Source organism: Zosterops lateralis, assembly GCF_965231275.1.
Source record: "Zosterops lateralis genome assembly, chromosome: 9".
Lineage (NCBI taxonomy): Eukaryota > Metazoa > Chordata > Aves > Passeriformes > Zosteropidae > Zosterops > Zosterops lateralis.
The window spans coordinates 26,973,814-26,999,189 of NC_139769.1; the positions used below are offsets into that span (position 1 = coordinate 26,973,814).

General features: G+C 50.4%; 2 protein-coding genes across 4 annotated transcripts in view; both read right to left on the reverse strand.

The window, feature by feature from the left end:
- Positions 1-87: 87 nt before the first annotated feature.
- On the reverse strand, positions 88-9,198 carry KIAA0040. 2 transcript variants are annotated; one of them, XM_083867140.1, is made up of 2 exons: positions 9,118-9,198; positions 88-3,505 (listed from the first exon to the last, which is right to left on the reverse strand). In XM_083867140.1, exon 2 carries the CDS (start codon positions 3,392-3,394, stop codon positions 3,062-3,064), a length of 333 nt encoding a protein of 110 aa, XP_083723266.1. In that variant the 5' UTR covers positions 3,395-3,505; positions 9,118-9,198; the 3' UTR covers positions 88-3,061. The 2 variants fall into 2 exon arrangements, with proteins under 2 accessions (XP_083723266.1, XP_083723267.1); XM_083867141.1 differs by lacking the exon at positions 9,118-9,198 and adding an exon at positions 4,319-4,562.
- Positions 9,199-22,373: 13,175 nt separating this feature from the next.
- The window catches only part of TNR (tenascin R), a gene marked incomplete at its 5' end in the record, with an annotated part of 28,634 nt that continues 25,631 nt past the window's right edge, over positions 22,374-25,376 (reverse strand). For both annotated transcript variants that reach the window (XM_083867173.1, XM_083867172.1), the window contains 3 exons: positions 22,374-22,703; positions 23,136-23,299; positions 24,872-25,033. In XM_083867173.1, the coding sequence (XP_083723299.1) occupies positions 22,584-22,703; positions 23,136-23,299; positions 24,872-25,033 (446 nt within the window). In that variant the 3' untranslated portion in view covers positions 22,374-22,583. The remainder of the gene's footprint in view (positions 22,704-23,135; positions 23,300-24,871; positions 25,034-25,376) is intronic.

A 25,376-nucleotide genomic window follows, 5' to 3' on the forward strand; every position in this document is an offset into this window, starting at 1 on the left:
TCTGAGCTCTCCCTGGTCTCTTATCTAGGGCCAGGACACAGGTTCTCCACAAAAATAAACACATGACTGAGAGATTGAGATAGAGTGTTTGTTTGCAGTTTAAGAGTAATTTATTTTTGGTTTTAAAAAAAAATTGCACAAAATTTGTTTTGTTTTTGTTCCCTGTTGCATAGACTTGTTCAGGAAAATTGAAGGTTGATACTGAAATGCAGTTGTGAGAGGCAAGGCTGGGGTATCTGGAGAGCAGGGAGTGTGCAGGGGAGCTTCTGTACTGTGCATCTCTGCCCCCTTGGTAACATGGGTGCTGCAGGGTTGCTGCTGCCCAGCTGGTGGGTAACAGGTTCTAGCACACCTCAGGCTGTTGCTGCTCTTTTCCTTTTTCCTCCAGAAGCAGCTGATTCAGTGCATGGTTTGGCTCAAACAGCAGACACCAAGGAAGCCAGCCTCCATGCTGTAGGGAGTGAGGAGGCTCAGACCATCCACTGCTTGGGTGGATCAGGGCAGAGTTGTTTCCTGGTCCCTCCCTGCCCAGCCCAGGGGTGGTTTGAATGATGGTTTTGGGGAGCTCTTGAAATTCAGACCTAGCTCTCAACTCCCCAAAGCCTGGATCTGGAGGTGTATGTGGTACAATGCTCACATCTTCCTGGCAGTTCTCTGGCTCTGTAGGAATTGGTTGCCCTCACCTGGAGTTACTTGCTCTGCTTCCCGGAGAAAAGCCTTCCTGCAGGAAGCCCTGCAATGCCTGGCACCTCCACACCAGGTAGGCTGTACTCTGATAGTGCTTGCTGCCTCCGTGCCCCTGCTTGTTTGGCTGAACCTCTGGCCTCCCATCGTGTTTCCCTTTGCTCTATTTTTTTTTTTTTATTCCTCCAGGCAGCACCACCCTACCTCCAGGGCTGCTCATGCCTCTGGATCACAGCACCTGCATGAGCTCCTTTGGCCACCCTGTGAGTGTGGAGGCAGGAGGGCTGAGGGAAGCACTTGGATGGGGAAAGGAGGGAAGGGAGAAGGAGTAACACAAGTGCAGTGCTAGTTCTCCAGGATCTTGGCTAGACTGGGAGCTTGGGACAGAGATCAGAACTATTCCTGCATTTCCTAGCATGACATGTGGCAAATCCTAATTTTTATACTATTTTATGTTGCTTCCTGTTTTGGAGCAGAAGGGAGTCACTAATTTCAATGGTGACAAAGCAATCTGGGAAATCAGGCACATATGGGGTCAATTTAAAGGGCTGTGTGAGGAGCCCAGCCTCATGGCTGTTCCCAGCACAGCAGCAGGCAGCCAAACCCTGTGACATGGTGTGACCATCACAGCCCTGCCTGCATCAGACAGAACAGGCTGTGCTGGCACCGGGTGGCACAAGCAGCTGCTTCCAGCCCATGGCTTTGTCCTCCAAGTGAAGGGAAGGTGGCATCACCCTTGTCTGGGCTGGAAGCAGCTGTGCCCAGCAGCTCTGTCCAGGCTTGCCCACGTGGGTTTTGCTGTTTGTTCCCCAGATGTCTGGCTCTGGCTGGCAGCTCTGGTCTGCTCCAGCAGCTTAAAAACTGGAAGAAAATGGAAGCAAGACATCCAGTGTACAGGCAGGGCAAACCCAGATGTGATGAGGGTTCTCATCACACACGTGCATCCCTCAATGGAAAAAGAGATGGGGGAGACAGAGCCTGATGGGGCAGAGACTGGGGAGCAGAGGAGACTCTCAGCTCAAGGGACATAGGATGGGAACACAAACCAGGTGGGAAACAGAGCAGGGATGAGGGCTGAGTGTGGTCCTGTTAGCTGCTGCGCCCAGCTGACCCTTCTTTCCAAGGAACATGAGGATGGAGAGAGTTGCATAGTCTGGCTGTATAATGTATCCCCTTTGCAAGGGATAACTGTGCACATGGAATTTACTTTGCTTCTACAGCATATTCAAAATCCCAGAGCTGGTCAGCCTGACAGCCATACAGAAACCTCCAGTGCAGCACACAGAGCTGGCATCCATCAGCTGAGGCAGCACGTGCTCATGGCTCTGTGTGTGTCTGACACATGGCACAACAGCTGCAGGGAGAGGTGATGGCTTAGTGTGCCAAAAACCATGTCTGCTGCTTCAATACTGCTTCCATGTGCCTGGTCCCACTCCAGAGGAGCCTTTGGTCCTGCTCTTCTTTAGTAGTCATTCAATAAATAACTAATGCCCATAGCAAAGCTTTTACACAGCCTCAGGTGTGTTTCTGCTCTTGCAGTAGCATGGTGGGCTCTTTAATGGCAAGTTTGTATAAAACAGTCCTTCAAGGAAGGTGTTTTCTTAAGTGCTGGTGCAAAATGGCTGGTTTGGCAGCCTCCTCTCTCCTTCTCTAGCCTAGGTAGCAAGGCATCCTTTTGCTGTGCTGCCTTAGGATGGTGTCTGAGGTCTCTAAGGTTGGGCTGAGAACATCTAGCTTCAGGTGCTCGCAAGTGACTTTGGTTTGGTGGCTGGGAGATGGCACATCTTTGAGCTGCAGGGTAACTCAGCTTTCTTTGTGTCTCCAAAGCGAGTTGGGTTTGGATGGAGCCTAGGCAGTGAAGCTGTGCCATCCCCGTGGCAGGGCAAGCAAACAAGGTGTGTCTGTGCCTGCTCCACTCACAGCTGTCTGTGCTGTGCAGGGGAGTGTGCAGGTGGTTTGGTCTTTGGGTGAATGTTGTGCTGTGCACCCTTGTCTGTGGCACAGCGCATGTGCTCGCAGGTGAGAGCAGAGGGAGAGCCTCACACCCCATTCATTCACTGTGTGCCAGCCCCGTGTGTGTGCACTGTGCTCGTGGCAGAAGGTACGCAGGACCTGGTGGCATGTCACCGTGTGTGCTCACCTGTCCTCTGCAGGGGTCTCTGCCCCGGGGCACGCTGTCATGGCTGGGGAGAAGAGACTTGCACAACCTGTGCCCGACCGCCTTGTTTTCTGTTGGCCCTTCAACGTGCTGGGCTCAGCTGGTGTCGAAAGTCACCATAAAGTGGCTGCAGCTTTGGTATCTCCTCGCCCCTCCTGGTGCACAGGTGAAAGGAATGGTGGCATCTCAGAGGAGAGGACCTGAACACCCTCCTGTCTGCTAGATGGGCAAGGAGGGTCTCTTGTCCAGCAAGAGCAGCTTGGGCTGACCTGAGATCCACAGGTCCTCTTCATCCTGCTTCTTCTTCTTCTTTTTCTTCTTGTTCCTCTCGGCATGCAGCTGCCCATTGCTGCTGGGGCCACCTTTCCTGGTGCTCTCTCTCCTCCGTCTGCAGAAGCAGCAGTGGCAGCAGATGAAGATGAAGGCGATGAGGACAACGAAGGGAAGACCCAACAGCACGGCCAGGCAGACGGTGTTGAAGATGCCTTCCTCATGCTTGGTACGGATGAGCTCCAAGATGGAATTAAAGAAAGAGCTGATCTTCTGCTGCATGTCAGCTCCTCAGTAGGCTGCCTGTGCTGCTCCCTTGGCTTGAAAGGCACCTTGAGATATGCTCAGCTCCTGTAAGCAGCTAGTGGGCTCCACAAGATCCTTGGATGGTGCCTACAGAGACAAGAAACCACATGGATCAGGTGCCTGCTCCCTCAGCTGTTTTCTCCATGGAGCTGCCAGAAGAGCCTATACCTCAGCAGGGTAAGATGTCTCCTGCCTTGGAGGGGTTTGGAGCCATGGACTGTGCTGCCTGCTATGTCCCTTTGGGTGTCTCCATCTGTGAAACACAGCCTCCTATCTCCTAGGGTTTGTTCTTGATTGTGGGGATGGCTGAGGAGGGCTCTGGGCATCCCTGCTTGCCTAGGAATTTAGCCAAGCACAAATCCTGCCCCTTTGGATTTACACATCAGCCCTGGCTGAGCAATCACAGCATGGAGCTCTTAGCCCTTTGTAGGGCTTGTTTCGTAGCAGATGAAATATGGTCTGCAGGAGAAGCTTTCCTGTCTAGGAAAGGACTTGCCTGGTCTAGGCCAGTGACCATTGTGGAGACAACAGTCCTGCCACAGGAACCAGGACTCCACATGTCACAGGCCCCTCCTTATTCCCAATCCTGGGATGGGGTATCTTTGGCCAGACTGTTTCTCAGGATCCATGATCTGGGATGGGCAGCACACACAGGTAGGGTCTGTTCTTGCTGCCCCTGCACCCAGGCACCACCAGCAGCTTTGGGGCTGTGGCTAAACCACCTGTATTTTGGATGAAGACTGTGGTCAGTGGGACTCACAGGCAATGCTCAGCTGGGAGAGCCCAGTGAGCAGCCCTGCACCCACAGCTGCTTCCATGTACCCAGGGCTGGCCACAAAGGCAGCAGCAGGGGAGGATAAGGGTTGGCTGGGGTGGAGGAGTTGAGCTGCTGTGCCTCACCTGGGAATTGCTCCAAGGGTTTGGGTAGGGCTGAGAAGCATTTCTGTGGCTTGACGTAAGATTTTCCTCTTCCCTCAGGGAGGGAGAGGTGCTGCTAAGTTCCAGGGCTCTCAGGGATGTCCTCCTGCAGGGGCAGGGACCTGCTGCCTCTGCTCACATCTTTCTTCCTCTCCTGTGGCCAGGCAAAGCATCTGAGTAGAGCAGGGACCTTTGTGCTGTGAGTTTGCAGTTCTGGCTCAACACAGGGGTCACTAAATGAGAGGTTGTACAGATGAAGAGCTGGCAGGGACAGTATCAGGCTCCAACAGCCTATTTCACCCTTGCTCAGCATTGGAGAGCTGTGTCCTTGCCAGTCTTTGGGATTCAAGCCCTGCAGCCTCCTAAGAGAATGCTTAAATCCCCCTGTGACCAGGAGGGGAACCTGAGGCACAGTAAAAGGAAAACCAACACTTTCATGTAAAAAAAACTTGAGAGATACAGCCTGAACACCAAAGGTGTCCTAGAGGGATTGCTCCACTTGTCCCCTGTGACACCAACTCCTTATATTTCCTTCTGGCAAAGGAGAAGAGGGAGGGACAGGGACCTTGTGGGAGGGACAGGAAGAGGAGCCAGGCTGGTTTCAGCTGAATCCTCCCAGTCTACAGCACTGCCCTTCCTTGCTCTGCATCTCATTTATTCCTTGTTTGACACCTGCTAAGGGATGCTCTCTTGTATGGAGTGTTTTAGGATCCTCCAGCTAGCACCACTGTGCTTCCCTCTGCCTCGCTGTGCCATTACACCCCACCCCTAAAGGGGATCAAGCCACCAGCCTCCCCCAGAAAAGCAGCCACCAGTCCCACCCAGCAAACCACAGCTCTTGTGATGCTGCTTGGGCAGGAACTCCTGGGCAGCTCCACAAAAAAAGCATCTCCCAAGGGAAAACCTGCCTGCCAAAATGCTGTCCTGGGACCTACAAAAATGTACAGGGTCTTGTTTCCCTGGCAGACTTGACTGTCAGGACCTCAAAAGCTGAATCCCTCAGCATAGATGCCAAGCCCTCAATTTGGGATTCCAAAAGTGCTCAGATTCTGTTAAAAATAAAGGGTTTATCCCTGTCCCTCAGAAATAGACTGACCACTGTGGATTTATTGTTTCAATTTGCATGAGCACACAGCTGAGCTGGCCCAAATTAGCTGGTGGTTTCTCTTTTGAACATGAATTTCTCTGTGTGCCTTTCTACAAAATTCTCATTTGTGAGTTACCAAATGAAATGCAGTGCTCTAGGGGGTGGTCTTGGCTTTGGCTGGAAGAAGTTTATTATTATTATTGCTATTACTATTATTGTTATTACTGGATTTCTGTCCAGTCTGCTGCATCAAAACTGGCTGTTCCTCACATTGCCTCATTCCACTACTCAACAGAGGACAGAAATATCATCAACATCCCCACCTGAGTAATCACAGGCTACTCAGAGACTCAAATCCCATACAACCTCTTCCTACCCCCTGCCTGGAGCCAACTGGGAGCATCCCAGATCTGCTTTTGCTCACAGGGGAGATAAGTGAGTTCCACTTCTTAAAGCCTGCTCCCTGTCCTGACCTTCATCTTCACCTAGGTAATTTTTTTGAGGCAGCTGTAGTAAAGGTTACACTGCAATTTTAAACAAACAGAGCAGCTTTTCTTCAGTGTAATCATCCTTGTGATGCAGGTTTGCCATTTATCCATAAGTATCCTGACAGCTCATTATCCAGGCAGGAATACAGGATGCCTATGATACACTTGACTCCAAAAAAGAAGTAAAAAACCCAAACAACCCACAAACAACAACCGCCTTAATTTCAGACAAAACAGGATGTGCAGTTTTATTCCTGCACTGAACTGCTTTATATTTACTGCCTCTAAACTTCTGAGTAAGGAAGGAGGGCTGGAACTTCCTTTTAAACTTGTAATTAATTGTTTGCAGAGGAAAAAAGAAGGGGGAGGGAATCAAAGAGCAAAGCCCTTTGAAATGTTTCCACTTTAAACTGGAGCTGAACGCACTGCAGAGGCCCTGGCTGATTGTCACTGGGAAGTGTCCAGCTGGGGATGTGTGGCACCCTGGGCAAGCTGAATGTGCATCCCTTGGAAGGGGAAGGTGGAGGTATCTGCCCCTACCCTGACCAAGCAGCACCCAAAGCCCAGGGCCATCTTCCAGCATGGCCATGCAGCTGGTTTTCAAATGCCTTTTCTTTCTGGTGTGTGCACTGCTTTTTGTTTTGTAGATGAAGGGGATGCCTGTGTTCTAAATAATGGGATTCTTCAGTTTCATATTTAAAAAAAATTAAGGGGAGGGGAAAGTACAAAAACTGATGTGTTTGGAGGTGGCAACTCCAAGGGCAGAGGGGTTACCCGAGGCCACCCATTGCCAGCTGAAAACCTGAGTGCACCATGAGGAGCTGCATTTAGCAAAATCCATGCTGCTGCTCAGTTTGGTGTGACATCTCCCCTTAGAGAGGGGATGAACATGAAGAGCTGCTTTACATGCTGTGGTCCAGGATGGGTGTGAACCACTTGCTGCCATTGCGACATCAGCTGTTTTTTGGGTCAAGATACAGGACCAAAAAACCCAAAAGGGCCAGAGAGGTACTGGGAGACAGGGCTGTGTCTCAGGGAGGGCTGCGAGGCATCCTGCTAAATGAGCTCTTTGTTTTTGGGCAGCTGGTGCTGGCAGAGCCAGGGGAAAGCTGACATGGAAACTCGCCTGGGAACTCCTGTGGCCAGAGAATGGAAGGCTCCAACTGATGGCAGCTCTGCTCGGCAGGGCTTTATGCCACTTGTGTAAGTTGTAATCAACATTGCGCATCCAGCACAAAGTTCTTTAAACCACCCTGGCTTCGAAAGAGCCGGTTTGCAAGGGTGGAGAGCTTCTGCCACTCCTCTGGAGTTATGGGAGGCTGTGGGTGGAAAACAAGGTCCTTTTGAGGGACGGCTTCCCATGGCACCACAAACCGTTGGCATACAGGGCTTGCCTGGCTGAGCTGGAGGGGTGCAGGCTGCCAGCCTGCGTGTGGGGAAACCAAAACAGAGGGGGTTGCCTTGGCAATGCTGCCTTGTCCACATCCTGTGCTCTGCAGAGCAACCGCAGCGACTGGGGATGGAGGTAGAGTTTGCAGAAAAGCTGCAGTTTACTGGAAACTGCTGTGCTGTGTCACCATGGCAGAGGGGACAGAGCTGGAGGTCATTCTGTGAGTTAAGTTCTTTAGGCCCAACCCTCAAAAGGCTCTTATGTATTCATGAAGTTCCCTCCAGCCCAACAAAGCTCAACCTGCTCCTCTCAGATGAGATGCTGCGTGACTTAGCAGGAGTGGGGCTGCTCTAAGGTGCTCCCTCCATGCACAGTGTGAGCAGCAGCAGCTCTGGGGGCACCTGACCTGCAGGGTGTGCCCCGAGTATGTCTGGATTGTTTCAACACTTCTGTGCTGTGTGGCCAGCCGCAACTTGGGACTTGTAGAGGTGACATGAAACCAACTGATCTACAGCCACCCCCATTTCCTTAATGCAGATAAGACCACACTCCGTGCAGTTGATGCTAAGGAGTGTAAAGCAGGAATCACATTACTAAACAACCATTTCTGTCTGTTTCTGGCTTTATTTCAGCTTCATACCAGCTTTCCATTGCAGTGACAGCTCTAGTTCAGGCGGGGAGAGGCTATTTTTTGTTACAGCCTGTGAGCTCCCTGATCCACCCAGCAGAGACACAGCTGCGCTGTCGCACGAGTGGCACCTATTTTCCCTGCTTGCACCTGCAGACTTAAAGGAAAACTGGATGAAACCTGACACCGAGGGTGAGCAGTTTCCTTAGCAGGGATTGCACGTTGCTGTTTCGGAAATGGTGACTAAGAAGGGTTTTGCCGCCGGTCTCCCAGGACTCGCAGCAGGCTACAGAGACCTTCCTCAAACGTAAACGACAAACACCCAAAGCCACCACCCAGCAAACACGACCAGCTGAAGCTTCATCTCATTCCCACCACCATCAAACCTTCCTGCCACGCGTAAATGCTTTCATCCCTAAAGGGAGCGATTTGGAAAACTACCGATACGGATGTTGGATAAGAGGGTTAAAGTGAAACTATTTTGCAAGCGGCTGCCCGGAGCCCACTCGTCATCCCCGTCTGCACACGCGCGGCTGCCGTCGGCCCCGGGACCACCAGGGCTGTGGCCAAAACATCCCTCTGGAGTTTAGGTGAGCGCCACTGGCATCCCTGGATGCACCGGGAGCTCCTCCAAGCTCCGGTCCGGCAGTGCTGCCTCTCCAGGGCGGGCAGCAGACCCCAGCCACGGCCCTCCATCCCCTGTGGTGCTGCTTACGAGAGGCTCAGGGGGCTGCCAGAGGAGCTGTGGATGCCCCATCCCTGCAAGTGTTCAGGGTCAGGTTGGAGGGAGCCTGGAGCAAGCTGGTCTAGGGCGCGGTGTGCCTGCCCAGGGCAAGGGGGTTAGAACAAGGTAGTTCTTAAAGCTCCTTCCAGCCAAACCGCTCCAGAATTCTGGTGTTCAAAACATGTGGGTGCAGCTCGGGCGCCCCAAGCCCGCGGTGCCAGGAGACTGCCGCAGACACACAGACACACAGACACACAGACACAGTCCCGAGAGCCGGTGCTGCCCGTCGCCCTCTCCCCAGTGCACTGTTCTGGCCCCCTCCCCCCCGGGCTGCGCGAAGCAGATCATGGGGCCTTAAAAGAAAATACAAAAAGCGAGAAAACTCCTGAATTTGAGTAACACAGCCCCGAGGATAACACCTAGGGAAGCCCAGCCCCGAGTAGTCCCCCGGACCCCCGACCTACCTCTGCCGCGGCCCCGTCCCGTCCCGCCCGCTGGTCCCGGAGCTGCTGCGCGCCGGGAAATGGGACGGCCCGTCCCGCTCTGCCCGCCCGCCCCTGCCCCTGCCCCTGCCCCTGCCCCCGCCCCGCCCGGCCCCACCTGGGGCTGCCCCGCTCCCTGCGGAGCCCCGGGCGGCGGGGAGCGCGCACACACTGCGGGGCCAGGGCCAGGCTGGGAGACAGGCGGGACGAGGCACAAAGCAGCCCCGAACCTGGGAAGAGGGAGGGCTCGCCGGGCTTCGATGCAGCTCAGGTTTTCCCAGAAGCGTTTTTTGGGAGGGCTGCAGGGTGGTGATGCGGCTCCTGTGGTGGGGAGGGCAGGGTAGAGCTCCAGCTCCCCGAGAGTAGTGCCAGGAGTACCACCCTGTATGCCCTCACCACTGCCACCCTGCTCCTTCTCACCTCTGCCCAGCGCCCCATCACCACACCCTGCATGTTGTCACACCTGCACTGCCCTGACACCCACCCTCTGGCCCTGGAAGGAGGACGCTGCAGCCAAGCAGGAGGTGATGGAGCATCCCCAGGCACTGCCCGTGGTCCGTGCAGCATCCAGGAGCATCATGGATGCTATACAACCTGGATAATGATGGATGTTTCAACCTGGGAAGGCACTTCTGGCTGTGCAGGGTTTAGTGGTGGCCTTGGCATTGCTGGGTTAAGGGTTGGACTTGATGATCTCAGACGGCTTTTTCAACTTAAATGATTCTGTGATTCAATATTTTCAACCTGTGTTCCCAGTTCCACTGGGATTGCCACCCCCACCCTTCACTTGCTACTTTCTCTGCCACTTAATTCTTTTTTAACACCATGGCAGTGATATCCAGGAATTGCTGAATCCCAGCTGCTTTCCAGTCCAGGGCTGTAGGGCCTCCACACTGTGTTGTGATGCTGACAGCTGGGCAAGCTGCGACTAGAAAAATGTTCTGCTGGAATTTTTCTGGTTGGACTGAGTCCTTTTGGATTGCAAAATCCCCACATTTGCCCTCCTTGTCCTCCTTCATGCTCCAGAGCCAGTGGCTTGGCTTCACTGCTTCAGCCTTGGTGCTGGCTTGTGGAGCTGGGCTAGCCAGGGCCATCTGACCCTTCAAGGCTCCTGGAAAACAGCCTCACATTCCCAGTGCTGTGACTTGGCAGCACCAGGAGCAATGCACTGCTGGGAACAGGGGGGAGAAGGGCAGAGAGGAGGGTGGAGGGATGGAGGTAAACTGGCTGCCAGCCTCCTCTGCCCTCCTGCTGCCTTCATCCTAGTGCTGGGGTCAGAGAGGTGACAGATCCTCAGAAACACGCATTGTAGGCTACAGCTTGTGCTACGTGCCTCCTCATAGCCTTGGGGAGGGTGTTTATATCCTGTAGGAATCACCAAGCAAATTTTCCCTAAAGATTTGCTGCTTAATGCCAGGAACTTTTCCCTTGATTTTATGCTGCAGGATGAAGATCCCTGGGGTTTGCATCATGTGGCTCACTGCATCCCAGTTTCTCATATCCCAGTTCATCCTATCCTGACTCATTCCATCCCATCTCTCCATGTCCCACCTCACCCCAGCCTATTTCTCCCTTGTTGCCTGACCCTATCCCAGCTCACTGCATCCCAGTTCTCTCCCCTCACTGAACTAGAGCCATTCCCTCTTTTGTGGGAAATCCCCCTAGGAAAACATCCTTCCCAGGCCACACAGAATTCATCTGGGTGCTGACAGTCACCTGAGGGGTACCTGACCACTCTACAGCACCAGATACCACCTTTAAACTTCCTCTAATAGGATTGACTAAAAATATTTATTGTCAGAGCTCTCTGAGGGTTAGCATATCTGCAAGCATTAGGCTTCAGGGTCCCTGGGCCTGGGAAAGTAAAAGCCCAGCCTGTCCCTGGCACCTGGGATATTTGCTTCATTCCCTGGGCAAACAGCCTCACTGAGCTCCATGCTTTCATATCACTAATTTAATTTGGCAGAGGCCAGATTAAGGGAGGAGCTGCAGGCCTTGCACCTTCCCCGGATTTTTGGGGGCCCCCCCGGAACACGATGCCTTGGCAGCCTCTTGGCTTGGGGCAGGAGTGCTGTGGTGATGTGGCAGAGGTGCTAGGCACTGCTGATGCTGATACCTTGGAATGCTGCTACCTGTGAAGGACAGTCTTGATGCCATCGAGGGTGGTGATGCCATTAAACTGAGCTGGGAAGCATCAGTTAGACTTTAAGAAACTTAGAATTAATGCAAGAATATCCAAATATAATCAATCCACCCCGCTGTCTAAGCCAGCATCCTCCTCCCCATAGCTGACCTGTAAAGGTCCCTTCCAACTCCAGCTCAAATTCCATAGTGGTCCATAGGAGATGTTTTGAATTAATCTAATCAGCATGCGATGCTTGACCCCGTGGATGTCTCCTGCAGCAAGGTGTGCCAAGGCTCCCTCCCGTGCGGCGTGAACAAAAGGTCCATTTGCAGGGATTTTGAACCTGCCACCTCCTGGTTTTATTTGGCAGGCAGCATATCTGGGATCCAAGGAATCGTGCTTTGTTTCTCAGAAGCTTTAATGGGCGGGAGGAAGCCGTGACTCAGCCGCTGATGAATCACTGCAGCTCCAGATTGTCTCCCTGCTTGCTGGTGCCCCTCAAACACAGGAACTGAGTGAGCCCATGCCAGGCAAGCTCCTGTCACCTCATGAGTCTAAGCCCAGGCCTGGGACCAGCTGGAAATCAAATCCCACCTCCAGCTCCTGTTTTCCATCCATCCTTCCCAAAATCCTTATTTCCATGTGATATCAAAGCCTTCCCTATGCCAAAAAAAGTGCCCCAATAACTTCAATTTCCTCCTAAGACCCCCTCAACCCCTAATTTGATTTTGAAAACACTACTCATTTTAAACTGAAAATAGAAACACCCTCTTGCTTCACCCTTGTTTCACTGGATTCAGCTAATATTGTTACCAGTTTTCCCTCTTACACAGCTGTGAGCTTTACTCCTTGATAACACCCAGCTGGTACCCAGGGTCAGTTTATTTGGGGTTTTCTCGGCATGGTGGGATGAGGAGGAGTGGTAGAGTGACTGCAGACATGATCACACCTTTCTTTCCCAGCTGCTTCCTCTGCTCTCTGGTGGTGATTTCTATTTGCAGACACTAGTCTGGCTTAAAGTAAGCAATGGAAAACTCTGTTCCCAGAGAAACATTCCTCTCATTTTTCCCCAATGCTTCTGCCTTTTCCCCTCCCTCTCCCCCTCCCACAAAAAAAAGCCTGCTGTTTAAACACCAGAAATAACGCACGCCCTGGTCGTGGTCTGGATAAAAATAGCAGCTCTTGGTATTTAGCAGCAGCAATGGGTTTTCTGCCTTTGGAGGAAAATGAGGAGGAGGAGGAGGGATGGGATGGTGACTTTTGACGCATGAGTGGAGGACAAACACAAATCTGGTGTTTTGGGAGAAGCTGCTTCATCCCTTCCCTCCCTTGTTACCAGCTGGGTTCTGTCCCCTCCAGGAAGGGGGAGCTCTGAGGTTAGGTTGGGCTCAGGTGTCCCAGTCCCACCTTGGGCTGGTTTGGCACTGCCCTTAAGTGTTGGGGATAAGTCCCATGTAGGCAGTGATGGGGGCAAATGCTGCTCTTAGGGAAAATGCCCCAAAGCTGGTGAGCTTTTGGGGGTGCCTCTTGCCCACCCATCACTTGGGAGGTTTTGCAGCTGGGCTTTCTGAGGTGGGTCAGGATTTGCAGGATCATCCCTCCCTGGTGCTTAGACAAGAAGAATGCTGAGGTAGGGAGTGAGGTGGAGTCCTCAGGTGCCTTTTCAAATACTGCTTGATATTTGTGTTGAGAAAGCTGCAATATAAGGGAACTGTGTGCAGGTGAGGAGGAGGGTGTGATGTGTCTGCTCAGGGCACAGTTCAGTGTTTGGGCTCTTTAGCGCTGATTGTTTTGTGTGTGTGAGCCTTCAGGAACTCCTTCCTGAGGAAATCCTACAGGCAGCTCTGGTGGAAGGCAAGGGGGAGAGGAGACACACTGGGAGGTGGGGAAAGCTCCCGGGCTGGGCGAGTCCCGGCAGCCTGACGCGGGGCCTTCCCGTTTGGGAGCTCTCAAGGATCTGTTCTGCAAAAGCCAGGGAAGGAAAACCTGTTGATGAATGGGAATGCTTCTTCCCCCAGCGTGGAAATGGGGTCAGTGGCAGCATCCAAGGGCTGGATCTGTGGGAGGTGTGAACCAAAGGCAGAGGGGCAAGTGGTGCTTGGGCACAGGACCAGCATATGCCCCTAGTTGTAGGAAGCAGTGGCATGTGCTTCTAGCCACCCCCAGGGGTTTTCCATCCCGGATGGGTGTTGGATCTGATCTGCCAAGGTTGATTTTTAGGTGAAAAACCGGTTGTGCTGGCCATCCCCTCTGTCACAGTCCTTCCTTTGACTCAGCCCCATGCTGCTGAGGAGCACTCAGTGCCCATCCCTCAGTGCTGGCTTCCCCCAGAGCCTAGCTGAGGTGGGCAGGGAGAGCCAATACTGGTTTTTAATGATATGCAGATGCCAAATTAGTAGTAGCATTTTGATTATTTTCATCATTCACTCCCATGGGGGAAGCTGTTCCCGGAGATCTGTAGTAAGCTGATGTCCCTTGGCTCAGGATAACATGAGGATTTTGGCTGGTGGTATTGGAGCCATTGGAATGTTCTGTGCTGCCCTTGGGGATTAGCTCCTGCCTGGAGGTGGGACTATGTGACCTTTGCTCTTCACAGATGAAAGTCTTCCTGCTCCTCATCTTGTTTGCTACCAGGGGCTCCGTGGGGAGGATGCAGCTGGGTGTCAGGGCTTGGGCAGGGCAGCTTGTTGGGAGCTCACCCACCCACCGGGAGGGAACCGAGAGAGAAATGCAAATTGTGGTGGGTGAAAGAGGGGAAAAAACAACCATGACCTTTCTCCTGGGGGTGCTTTGCCTCTTTTAGCCCCTCTTGAGGGAGAGTAGGTTCCTGTATTTTGAGGGGCAAAGTCCCTCTCAGACAAGCAGCAGAAGCAGCCTTAGGTTTTGTCTGGGGAACCAATGCAAGGGGTGAACAGGGAGATGCCACCTGGTTTTGGCCTGGCTTGAGTGCAGCCAGGGGACATTGGACCAGTGGCAGGCACAGACACTGTCCCCAGGAGTGGGACAACAGTACTGCCCTGATGCTCCTCCAGCCCCATCCCCTCTGCTGCTGCTCTCCCTAGTGCCAGTTTCCAACACCATCTGAAATTCCTAGAGGGAGGATTTCCTACTTCATCCCACTCCACCTCTTCCTTTTGAGGAGGATTTTTCTCTCAACCATTTACAGAGTTATTTCCTTCAACCCCCTCTTTTGTTGTGGCATCAACAAATGCAGGGGACAGCAGACAGCATGGGGACAAAGGCCTGTTGTGATGAACAGAGGCGGTTTGTGTCCCCACCACGTCCTGGTGTGCTCTGCTCTGCTGGTCAGCAGCCACACCAGGCCCTGGTCTTTGTGAAGGAGCACTGCCCGGGAGATAACCTGGGTGGGAGCAAGAGGGTTGGCCATGCTGCTGGGAGAAGCCTGCTACAGGATTGCTGCATGCTTTGATGTTCCTACTGACAGCAGAAAGCAGTCCAAAAATAGGGAGAAGAATGCTGCTATAAGGATAAGGGCAGGATGGGTTCACACTGACAGAGGGCAGGGTTAGAAGGGATATTAGAAGAAATTCTTCCCTGTGAGCATGGTATGGCCCTGGCACAGGGTGCCCAGAGAAGATGTGGCTGCCCCATCCATGGAAGTGTCCAAGGCCAGGTTGGATGAGCCTTGGAGCAAGCCAGTCTAATGGAAGCTGTCCCTGCCTGTGGCAGAGGGGTTGGAACTAGCTGATCTTTCAAGGTCCTTCCCAACCCATTCTAGGATTGACTCTGTGCTTGTTGAAACAAGTTGCAAGCAGAAAAATTGCTGGCTATAGTGCAGGGAAGGGAGATGAGCCTGGAGGCTGCTATTCACCTCATTCCTCATCCCAGGGAGAGGGGACACATCAGTAAAATTTTAAATCCCTGCATTTAGATTTGATGAAAAGAGATAATTTATAATTTCTTTACACTATACATAACTAAACATTAGAGCCTGTAGCCCCAGGAGTTAAAAATATAAAAATAAGAATGAGAGTTTTAAAAGGGGTGATGAACACATGCCATCTTATGAGGGGAAATTAAAATCTGAGAATGTTGAAGATGGTCCTATAAAAATCACATCTCCTAAGCCATAAAGCAGCTGTGTATCTGTGACACAAAGCTGCCTCTTCATCAACCTGCTCCAGCCTTGCTCTTGAGGCATTGCACCTCCTCCTGCCTCACTCTGTGCTCGTTGTCCAGCATTTTCCTCCCAGTTTTTCTGGGCTGAGGCTGCAGGATGTGTTGTTGGGAATGTGCTGCTTGAGCTCTGGGTTTGGGATGGATGCCCAAGGTCCTTGCTGAGGACCTTTGTACACCCTCCTGATGTTTGCTGTTGGAACAAAGTTCCTGAGCATCACTCATGCAAAAAGGGGACTTTGGTAAGAGGGCTGTGATGAAATATCTCTGTGTAAAGTGCAGATGGGGGGGCTGTGGTGGCTGGAAGTGCCTGGAGAGGAGTCTGGCATGCCTGGGAAGGCATGTTTCTTGGAGTTCCTGGAAATATGAGATCCCATCACATGTAGGACCATGTCTAGATTATGTGATGGCTCTGAGCTGTGCAAGGGCAGAGGAGGCCAGGGCAATGAGGGTGGTGGGCACCTGTGATAGGGCAGGAGCTCACCAGGCTTTAGTGTGATAGGGCAAAACACTTCCCTGGCTTAAATCAAAACTTGTAGCATTTAGAAAAGTGCTTTTTCCAGCCCTCACTCCCTTCTCATCCCATCTGAAACATGGAGCTGGGTCTTGACTGTGATTTTGAGAGGTGGTTATGATCCAAAGGGATGCTGCAGCTCCCTGTGTACCTGCCTTCTCTAGGTACCAACCTCTGAGTGATACATACCTGCCTCTTGTTATTGGTTTTTGCAATAGGAATCAGAATCATTAGATCGGAAGAGACCTCCAGGATCAAGTCCCTAACCCTAACCTCAACTAAACCATGGCACCAAGTGCCACATCCAGTCTTTTTTTTTAAACACATCCACAGATGGTGAATCCACCACCTTGCCAGGCAGACCATTCCAGTACTTTATTGCCCTTTCTGTAAAAAACCTTTTCCTGATATCCAGCCTCTCTTTCCCTTGGCACAGTTTACGACTGTGTCCTCTTGTTCTGTCAGTTGGTGCCTGAAGAAATAGACCAACCCCCACCTGTGTTTCTTCCAGGTGAGCTTTTTGGGAGGGTTCTCTGCAGGAAGTGGAGGCCCTGGGGGCCTCACTTGGCCCCAAACACGCTGAATGGGGGGGTACAGTGGAAGGTGTTGCCCTTCTCTTAGAGACCATGAATGAAACACCCTGGACTGGTCAACTGCTTAGCCAAGCATGGTGAGGCTGGGATGACAAATACCAGCACAAACACCTTCTTCCCACCCCAAACACTTCTCCATCCCTCAGCTCCTCCATGCACAGGCCTTGCATGAAGGGTCTTCCATAGCACTGACTACCTTCAGACACAAAAAAAGTTCATTTATTCCAGACAGCTGAGGCCATCAGGCTTCACACTTTGCTTTTGCTGTACTAAGGGTCATGGCCAAGGTGGGGCATCCCCTCTCTCACAACTTCCTTTTTTTGTCTCATGAATCTGAGCAAGAAAGAGAAGTTGAGAAGTCATTACCAAGAAAACTCCCCTGTTTCGTCTCTCCAAAATCAAATTTAGAAAATATTGAAGTGGTCTGGCGGAAGAGCTTCTTTCGAGCTTTCTCATCCTGTCTGGCTACGTGTCGAATGTGAAAACTTTAAACAAAGAGTTTGGGTAAAGTCTTCGTGTGAAATAAGAGAAGAATTTCAAAATCTTCTGGAGTTCATATTTGTCCTAGAGATTTTTGCTAATCAGTGCTGGAGTTTTGTTTGGATTTGGTTTTTTTGTTATTGTTGTTTTCCACTAGGAGTGTATTCTGCTGGAACGAGCCTTCCCATCTGTTTTTTGGTGGGGTTTCCATCGTGTTGGGAATAGATTGCTGTTTAAATCAGGCAAATGGTTTTCACTGAAGATTTTGGGGTTATTTCCCTTTGCTCCCAAGCATTCGTACCACAGCTTTGCTTTCTCTGGCTGCAAATTGCAGAGCCAAGAGCCTCTCTAGCTCATGAGAGCAGCTAAATTTATTAGCAAATTGTCTGGTGCTGGGCTGAGGCCAAAGCACAGCTCTCTGCCTTCCTATGGTTAATGGACCGACCATGCTGACCTGACTTCATGGCCACATTACTGCTATTTGTTTTAACAGCATAGTTGAGCCAGGGGGGACTTGGGAGTCTCTGGCCCCACTTTCTGCCCAAGGCAGCCCTGGCACTGGATGAGGTTGATTGAGGCATTTTCCAGCCTGGTCTTGAGCACCTGCAAGGATGGAGATGGCACCACCAGCCAAAGCTGGGCTGCCCTGAAACTTCCTCCCACTGTTTTTTATTACACTGCTTGTGCTAGGTCTATCAGCTGCTCTGTTCCCTCAGGTTTCAATGTGAATCCATGCTAAGCTCCCCATGCTGCTCTCATGGGATAACCAAAGGTCAGGGATAGGGGATGCATGTCCCTTCTTGGCATGAGGTTGGGGCTGGATTGTTGCTGGGCTTGGATGCACGAGGACCCTGGTCCCACCCCACTCCTGGACAGGCACACAGCTCACTCCTTCAGTATCTTTTATTAATGTATAGAAAATGCATTAAAAAAAGGAACTATACATAGCCTAAGAGCGGTCAGGACTAAAAATACTAGTTAACAATGGTTAACAAGCGTTGATCCCATTCTCCAAGCTACATTTTCATTACAGGGTGGGGAGGGTTGTTTAATATATTATTTATTTATATTATAGATTTTATTTATGCATTTATTTACTTTTCTCTTCCTCCTCATTTGGTTACAGTGTTTTGTGTTTGAGTTCATCAGAACCTGTCCAAGGCATTTTGTTGCCTCTGTTCTCCCTTCTTATTTATGTTTTTAAACTCTTTTTAACATATTAAGAACATTTCCAGGATAACACCTGTACACAGGGGGCTGTTTGTTTGTTTGTTTGTTTGTTTAGGTCTTTGTGTCACCATCTTTCTGAGAAACCACTGACATCTGAAGAACTGCAGGCTGGGTATTGAGGCAGGTGTAGGCATTAGGATCTCCCAAGGAAAGGGCCTTTCCCTCCCACTCATCCCAAATTTCCCCTCTGGATGAGGCAAGGAGCTGCCACCACCATCAGGATTTTAGGGAAGGGGAAGGTGACCCTGGAGGTGCTGGTGGTCCCCAGGGGGTTCTGCTGGGTTTTATGGCCATCCCAGGGTGTTTGGCTGGCAGAAACAGGGATGGGCTTCTTGTTTGGCCCCAGGACAGAACCCTTTGTTAGTGGGTGTAAGCATGAATTAGAGGGGGTTTTGGGGGTGAGAGTTCATTGCTGGCAGTGTTTGGTAAAGTCAAAACTTGTGGGCATGTCTGGAGGGCACAGGATAGAGGGTGCATGGTCATCCCTGGATGTGATGGTGGGGACATAGCAGGAGGGCAGCTCTGAGCTGAAGGTCGTGTGCTGGTGTGGAGGTGAGGCACCAGGAGGGTACTTTGGCCCTGCTGTGTTTTGTCAGGTTGCTCTGAGCCTGTTGTGGGCATGGGGACACCACTGGCTGAGCCCTCATCAGCTGCATCACTGGGAGTGAAGGTGGCAGGAGCTGTGCTTTCCACACCTGGGCATTTCACCTGGCACAAGCATCCCTTTGGGAAGGAGGCAGAGGGTTGGGGCAAGAGTGCGTTCAGGCTGGTGCTAAGCTTTGAGATGCTCATGGTAAAGTAATGCAAAGATGAGGAATAGAAGCAGACTTCTCTCCAAGCTTTGTGTGGATACTCTTCCAGTACCTTCCTACCAAAACCCAGCTACCCTTGGGGAGAGCCTGGCCTCTCTCCTTCTTCAAATTATTCATTTATAGATGCTATCACTTTACTAAAAGCAGTTTTTCCTTTCAGGACTCTTTTTTTCTTTGGTTATGTTTCAGTGCAGTGTGCAATGGGAAGGTGGGCTTGGAGAATGGAAACAGAGGAAAATGGAAATTGGGCAAAAGATGAAAGTCCCTTACTGTTTCCCTCCAGGATTTTGGGTAAGAAATAAGAGGTGGCTTTGAAAGGCTGCAAGGGTTATGGTGTTCTGCTGTGTGAAGGATTTGATGTACTTCTTCCTGCTTCCTATTAAATGAGATGGTATCTTGCAGTGGATAGTGTGGTTTGGGTAATAGCCTCATGTTCCTTTTTGGGCTCTGGAACAAGCCTGAGGCACACAAGCCCAGAATGGCAGTGGAGCCACCACAGCCCAGTGACAGTTCACATGCTGGAGCCAAGGTCTCTCAAGATGAGCACTGCACCAGATCCAGGCTTGGTTTCTGGGACTTTCAGGGCCAAACCTGGTCTAGCTGGAGAGTGAACTAGCCCATCCAGTGATGGAGGGTGAGAAGAGACTACTTAATCATGGGCCCGTTCTGCAGCACCAACATTAAGCACAAATTTGCTTGAAACCACTGGCAGGAGCTTTGTCAAAAAAAAAAAAAGAAAAAAAAAAAAAGAAAAAAAAAAAAAAGAAAAAAAAAAAAGAAAAAAAAAAGGCAATACAGAAAAATAACTTTCAGGGAAATTGTATCTTGTTTATGGACAATGGCCCAAATGACTGGGTTGTCATTGCCGGTTTTGTGCCTGGGCTTGGGTTGGGTTATCACCAGGAGAAAACCATGATGTGTAGAAATCTTTCCTTTAAAGGATTATAGCAACTGTCTTTCACCAATGCCATGGAGAGGCAACATCCTGGTATCGCATGAGAGGTCAGGGAGCAGCACTTATGTATAATAGCACTGAAACACTGGATTATTGTCTCCAAGAGTGTCTTCATACCTGACTATGCAGCTGGGTCAAGTGGGCTCATCCTGGTTACAATGCCCTGCACATCTCTTGTGCAAGGGATGACAGACATGAGGAGGGAGAGATACAAGGCAGTAAACCTGTTTAGAGGATAATCAGCTTTTTTGAGGATCTTCTTTTGAACCTCCTAGAAAAGCTTGGCAAAGTTTGATTTCCTGTTTGAGTCTTACTTTGGAAAAGAGAGGTTTCTTGCCTTTCACTTGACTGTGAATGATAAGTGTATGTTTCCACTGACATCTCTTCCTTTTACCTGGGTAGGTAAGAAAACAGCACCATCCACTGCCAGTCTGCTGGTTATAACCACTGCTCCATTACAGCTTTTGTTGGGATACTTCTTCCTATAAATTCTTGGTTTTGGGGGAAAATTTACTCTGCTCATCTACTAAAAGCTTTCTTGGGCTTTAATCAGTTCCATCTGCTGCTTTTTGTTGGCTTTTGGGTCTCAAAGCAGGGTTGGGTTCTCAGGAGGTGTGACATGCCACTATCTGTGACTGGCCATGTCCTGCAAGCGATCCCATCATCTGCAGCCTCTGACTCACCTGTTCCTCAACTGGTTGACTTGTTGCCTGATTTGATGCCAAGGAGAAGTAGGAAGGGACACCTCATTTACATATGAGATGTTGCTGAGCATCCTTTCTCCAGGTCAGCTTGTAAGCTGACCACATGAAGGAGTGGGCCCTGTATCTAATCTTGACCTCGGTGTTAGCTGGGATTTCATGTGCCAGTATGTGGCTGGGAAAAGGAGGTTATGTTTCCTGCTTAAATCTCTTCTTCAGCTCTGCAGCCATAGTGAGTAATGTCAGAACATTAAGGAGCGTGACCATGAAAGATACACTGGCCTGAATTATAAGCCACTGCAAAGATGCCTTTATGTTGCCATCTGAAAGATGGTTTTGAGACAAAGCAGCTTCAGTGTGATAAAACCAGACAGCAGTGTTTAGCATTTGTAATGTTCCTTTGGCTGCAAATCCAGTGATGAGCTGCATTGTCCTTGGATGCAGGGATGAGTCCCTTCTTCGAGACCAGGCCAGTGACAATGCCCAGCATTGATCAGAGTCCTTGGCAGAGGAGTGACTTGAAGCATGGTGGTCATTTGGGCTGTGTGGAGGTGGGGTCAATGACAGCAGGGTGCAGACAGAGCTATCCAAAGGGTCCATCTTCCTTGAGACAGGAGAAATTAAGGATGGGAAGAGTAAATTCATTCATTCTTCCAAGGGCCTTGAAGTGTTCCAAAATCTGAATGGAATCCCTTCCAGGAGGGGAAACAGCTGATTTCCTGTTAGAGAGATGGCAATACCAAGGCACTGAGATTTGTGTCCCTCTTGTGATGGCATTGAAGAGGGGTGCTGTAGGAGAAGGAAGGAAATGGGCATTCCTCATCTTGCACTTGTCTCCCCTTAGCTTCATGGTCATGATTCCCTGTGTGCATGGAGGGCCATGAACAGGAGCACCTGAGCTGTGACAGCTGTTGGCTTCAGGTTGGGCTGCAGTTGTGTGATTCCTTTTTATTGCTGCTCCTTCTCTGAGTCTCTTTTGTTTGGGACCAGTGACCTCAGTGAGGGAGGGCATGATGGAATGTAGAAATAACAGAGGAAATGGGTCCTAGATTTCAGGACCACAAGTAGGGATTTTTCTCCTAAGTCTTCTAATTTAAGTCCTTTCTTCTCCATCAAGTTCAGCATAACCCAGGTAGGTGTCATGGACCTGGAGGGGGCTGAGTTCAGATTGGAGGAGTGGATAATGAAAGTTGGGGCTGATGGAGTGGTTCTTGTTCCCACACACCCCATACACACGAGGATGACTTTGTGGTGGGACCAACACATGAGCTGTGGACTCTCTGGAGTTTGCCTACATATGCAGATATTCGCCAAGCCCTCCTATGAAAACTGGGGATGGGAGAGCCTTTTCTCATCCTCACTGAGTCCCCATGTGTCCAGAGCCTGCACACAGGGGAGGAATGGGCCTCTGCCTGCTGGAAGAGTTGGTGTCTACAGGATGGCATGAAGCTTGGGACCTCCCTGCCAGGAGGGGACAGGGAGGCAGGGAGAGGACAGACATCCCTGGCCATGACTGGGCTGGAAATGGCCACACCAAGGTACCTGTGGGGAAGGTTTCTGCCACAGGCCCCATGACAAACATTTCTAAAAGGGTTTGCTGGGGATTTCTATGTGTTTTAAAAAAATATCAAAAAATCTGTCTCTTTCTCTTTCTTGTCATGTTAAGGGCCAGAGTATTGGGATAAGGAGACTGGAAATTTGGTATTTCTCTGGGACAGATGCAAAGCAATGAGGTCGTTCCTTTCCCATGGCCTTTCCTTGTGCCACGGTTCCCTCCAGCACTTGTGAGGGGCAGGTTGCTATCTCAGACCAGTAGTAATTTTTTTCCCTTTTCATATTATAAAATACAAACAAATGACAGAAAAGGTCAGGTGGTGGGAGGCAGGAGGGGTTCAGCTGGCTCAGAGCTGTAGGGACCGTCGCTTCCTCCCAGAGATGTTACGGTGGTTGTAAGGTCGCATCTTCATTTCCACAAAGGGGATGGAGAACTCGTGGCCTTTCCAATGGTACCAGTTAATCCCCTGGCAGGAGGGAGAGAAAGGCAGAGGGTAAGGAAAGACCCTAACAAGAAACTAGAGTGGGAGAGAAAGGAAACAAGGTTGATTGCTGTAGAGAAGCCAGAAAGAAAATCTTGCTATAGCAGGAGCAAGCAACTCCCCTGCTTCTATGGCTTGATTGTATTTTCCCACTGCTCAAAGGCTGATCAAATTTCTTGTAGGTAATTTTTTAAATCTAACACACTGCAGCAAATGTCTATGGCAGCATGTGTGAGGCCCAAAGCATTAGCCTAGTTGGCTTGAAGGTGGCTCCCTTTGCTCCAGCTGGTGTTGTGGGGTCATGCCACCAGTTCTGACCCTGGTGCATCAAACAGATAGCCCCAGCCCTAACCTAGGCTGGCTGACATGTTCTCCTAGAAGAAATTGCAGAGGCTTTCAGCCCATCTCTGCCCTTACCTGACTGTGCCGGGACTCTCCGTACTTGCCGTTGAGGTTGGTGCGGTGGCAGTTCTTATACCACCAGGCCCCTTTGTAGGACATGGCACAGTTGGTCACAGCAACATCGTTGTCCCTGTCCTTGGTCGAGAAGGGGCGTCCCTGGTGATAGGTGAGGGAGTCTCCTGTGGAAAGAGGTGCCATTAAAGGTGATGGAGTCTGAGTTATCCCATCTTTTCACAAGGAAGTTAGGATATTCTGGTTCTGTGGTAACCGTTCCCATCAATGGCTCAAACAGCTGACACTCTGGGAATAATGTTAACTGGAATTGTTCACAATTGGTTCATCTGAGGTCCTCTGCTGTCTGTTTAGGATCACTGCAGACCATAGCAAATCTTAGAGACTCCTTGGCTTTGTCAGATAAAGTGTTTGGATATGTGTTTGGATCTGAATTTCAGTGTTTCAGAAATTAATCCATTCCCAGATTTTGGCATCCCTGATATCCCAAGGCTTGGCTCTGCTATAAAACTTCAGGATGCTTTCAGCCTCCTTCTTTCCTGTTAGCCAAAGGGAGCTTTTTCTCTCAGAGACCAAACATTCATCTCTTGAACTAAGATGCTTGGCCACCTTTTCTCTCTTTGAATAAGGGGAAGAAGTTTTTGGAAGGTGTGTGATGTTTCATTCCACCAAAGCCTCTAACCTCATCCTCACTAGATAACTAGAGAGCTGCTTTTGCATGAAAGAAGAGCTGGAGTAAAATATGGTCAGTCGAGTGATGTACTTACAGGAGACATTGCAAATATGCTCCTTGGTAATCCCTGGCCTATGAAGTGGACCCATTCTGGCTGTGAGCAATCCAGCCATGGAGAGACTTATTAGAAAACCTCTTGGCAAGGAACCATTTGTTGAGCTCACTTAGCTCAAGGTGGAGCAGAAGCTCCTTGGCTGGATGGCTAGAAGCAGAGTTTGCATGGCAAAGGGGATGGAATGATGTCTACATGACCCTGTTGCTGCCATCCTTGGCAATCCCTTGTGCCCTGGGATTTGAGGTTAAAGCAAGTGCTTTGTTGCACACCATCCAGATTCCTGTCACTTCTGTTCCAGTGGCAACTAACTAGTATTGAATAGGGAAATTCCTGCATCTTGGGTATGTTGTGGGGTTCCACCCAGTACATGGTGGAAGTTTCATCATGGAGGCTTGCACTGGGCATGTCTATCCCAGATGATGGAGGTTCAGTTAGACCCCTTCTCCCTTCTTGAGGAAGAGATCCCCTGAGCCCTCTCTCCAGTACCCACTCTTTTCTGGTGGGGAAACTCTAACTCTCCTAAATCCATCAAGCAAGTAGATGTGACTGTCCTTGCAAATCTGGGCAGTGTTTGGCCTTTATGTGAGGAAATTACTCAGAGGATTTCAGATTTTTCCATAGCTGTGGAAAGGCGATAAATACAGCCTCCAGCACGACATCAATAGCCAGCTGTGGCTATTGCCAAGTGAGATGACACCTCTGATGATTGACCTGGTTATTTGAACAGCAATGTCTCTGATATTAAATATTTAATCCCCAATGGAAAATTCCGTGTCCTTAGTGGGATTTGTCAGCCTGGTTTACACGATGGACTGCAGGAAAGCAGGAAGAACTATGGGTGTTTGTCTTGCTGCTCTAGACAAGCGAGATTTCATGTTGGGATTTCCTTTACAGTCTTGGACCAACCAGTCACAGGATTTCCCAAAGTCCTTGCTGGCAATGAGGCTGTACCTGAAGTGCCATTGTAGTCCCCAATTCTCAGTTTGTAGAGGCTCCGGGAATCCCCAATGGAGAACTTGTCGTAGTAGGCATAAGCCGCTTCCTGACCATCCCTCATGTCTATCCGCAGCTCATAGCGCCCTTGGGACGTGATCTTGTGGATGTTGTCCAAGCCTGTCAAGACAGTGAAACACCCTGTGAGACCTGGTGCCCTGATCTGCTCTGTGAACAAACAAGGAAAGCTCTAGGCAAATCAAACAGTAGTGGGAAATGAGAGCAAGGAGAGGAATCAAAGAACAGCAGCACTTGCGGTGAGTCTGTGTACCTCCTGTCACTGCTAGGGTCTGAGCTCTCTGTCCCCACTCGAGCTTCACTTCCCTGTGTCTGAGTGGTGGATTCAAGGCCAAGGTTCAGATTTCTTCATACTGCTGAAGCTTGGAACATTCAGCTGTTGAGGCCTGGTGCTACTTATGTTGTTGTTAAGCTCCCATAAAAGCCAGAGTGTGTTTAGGCTGCA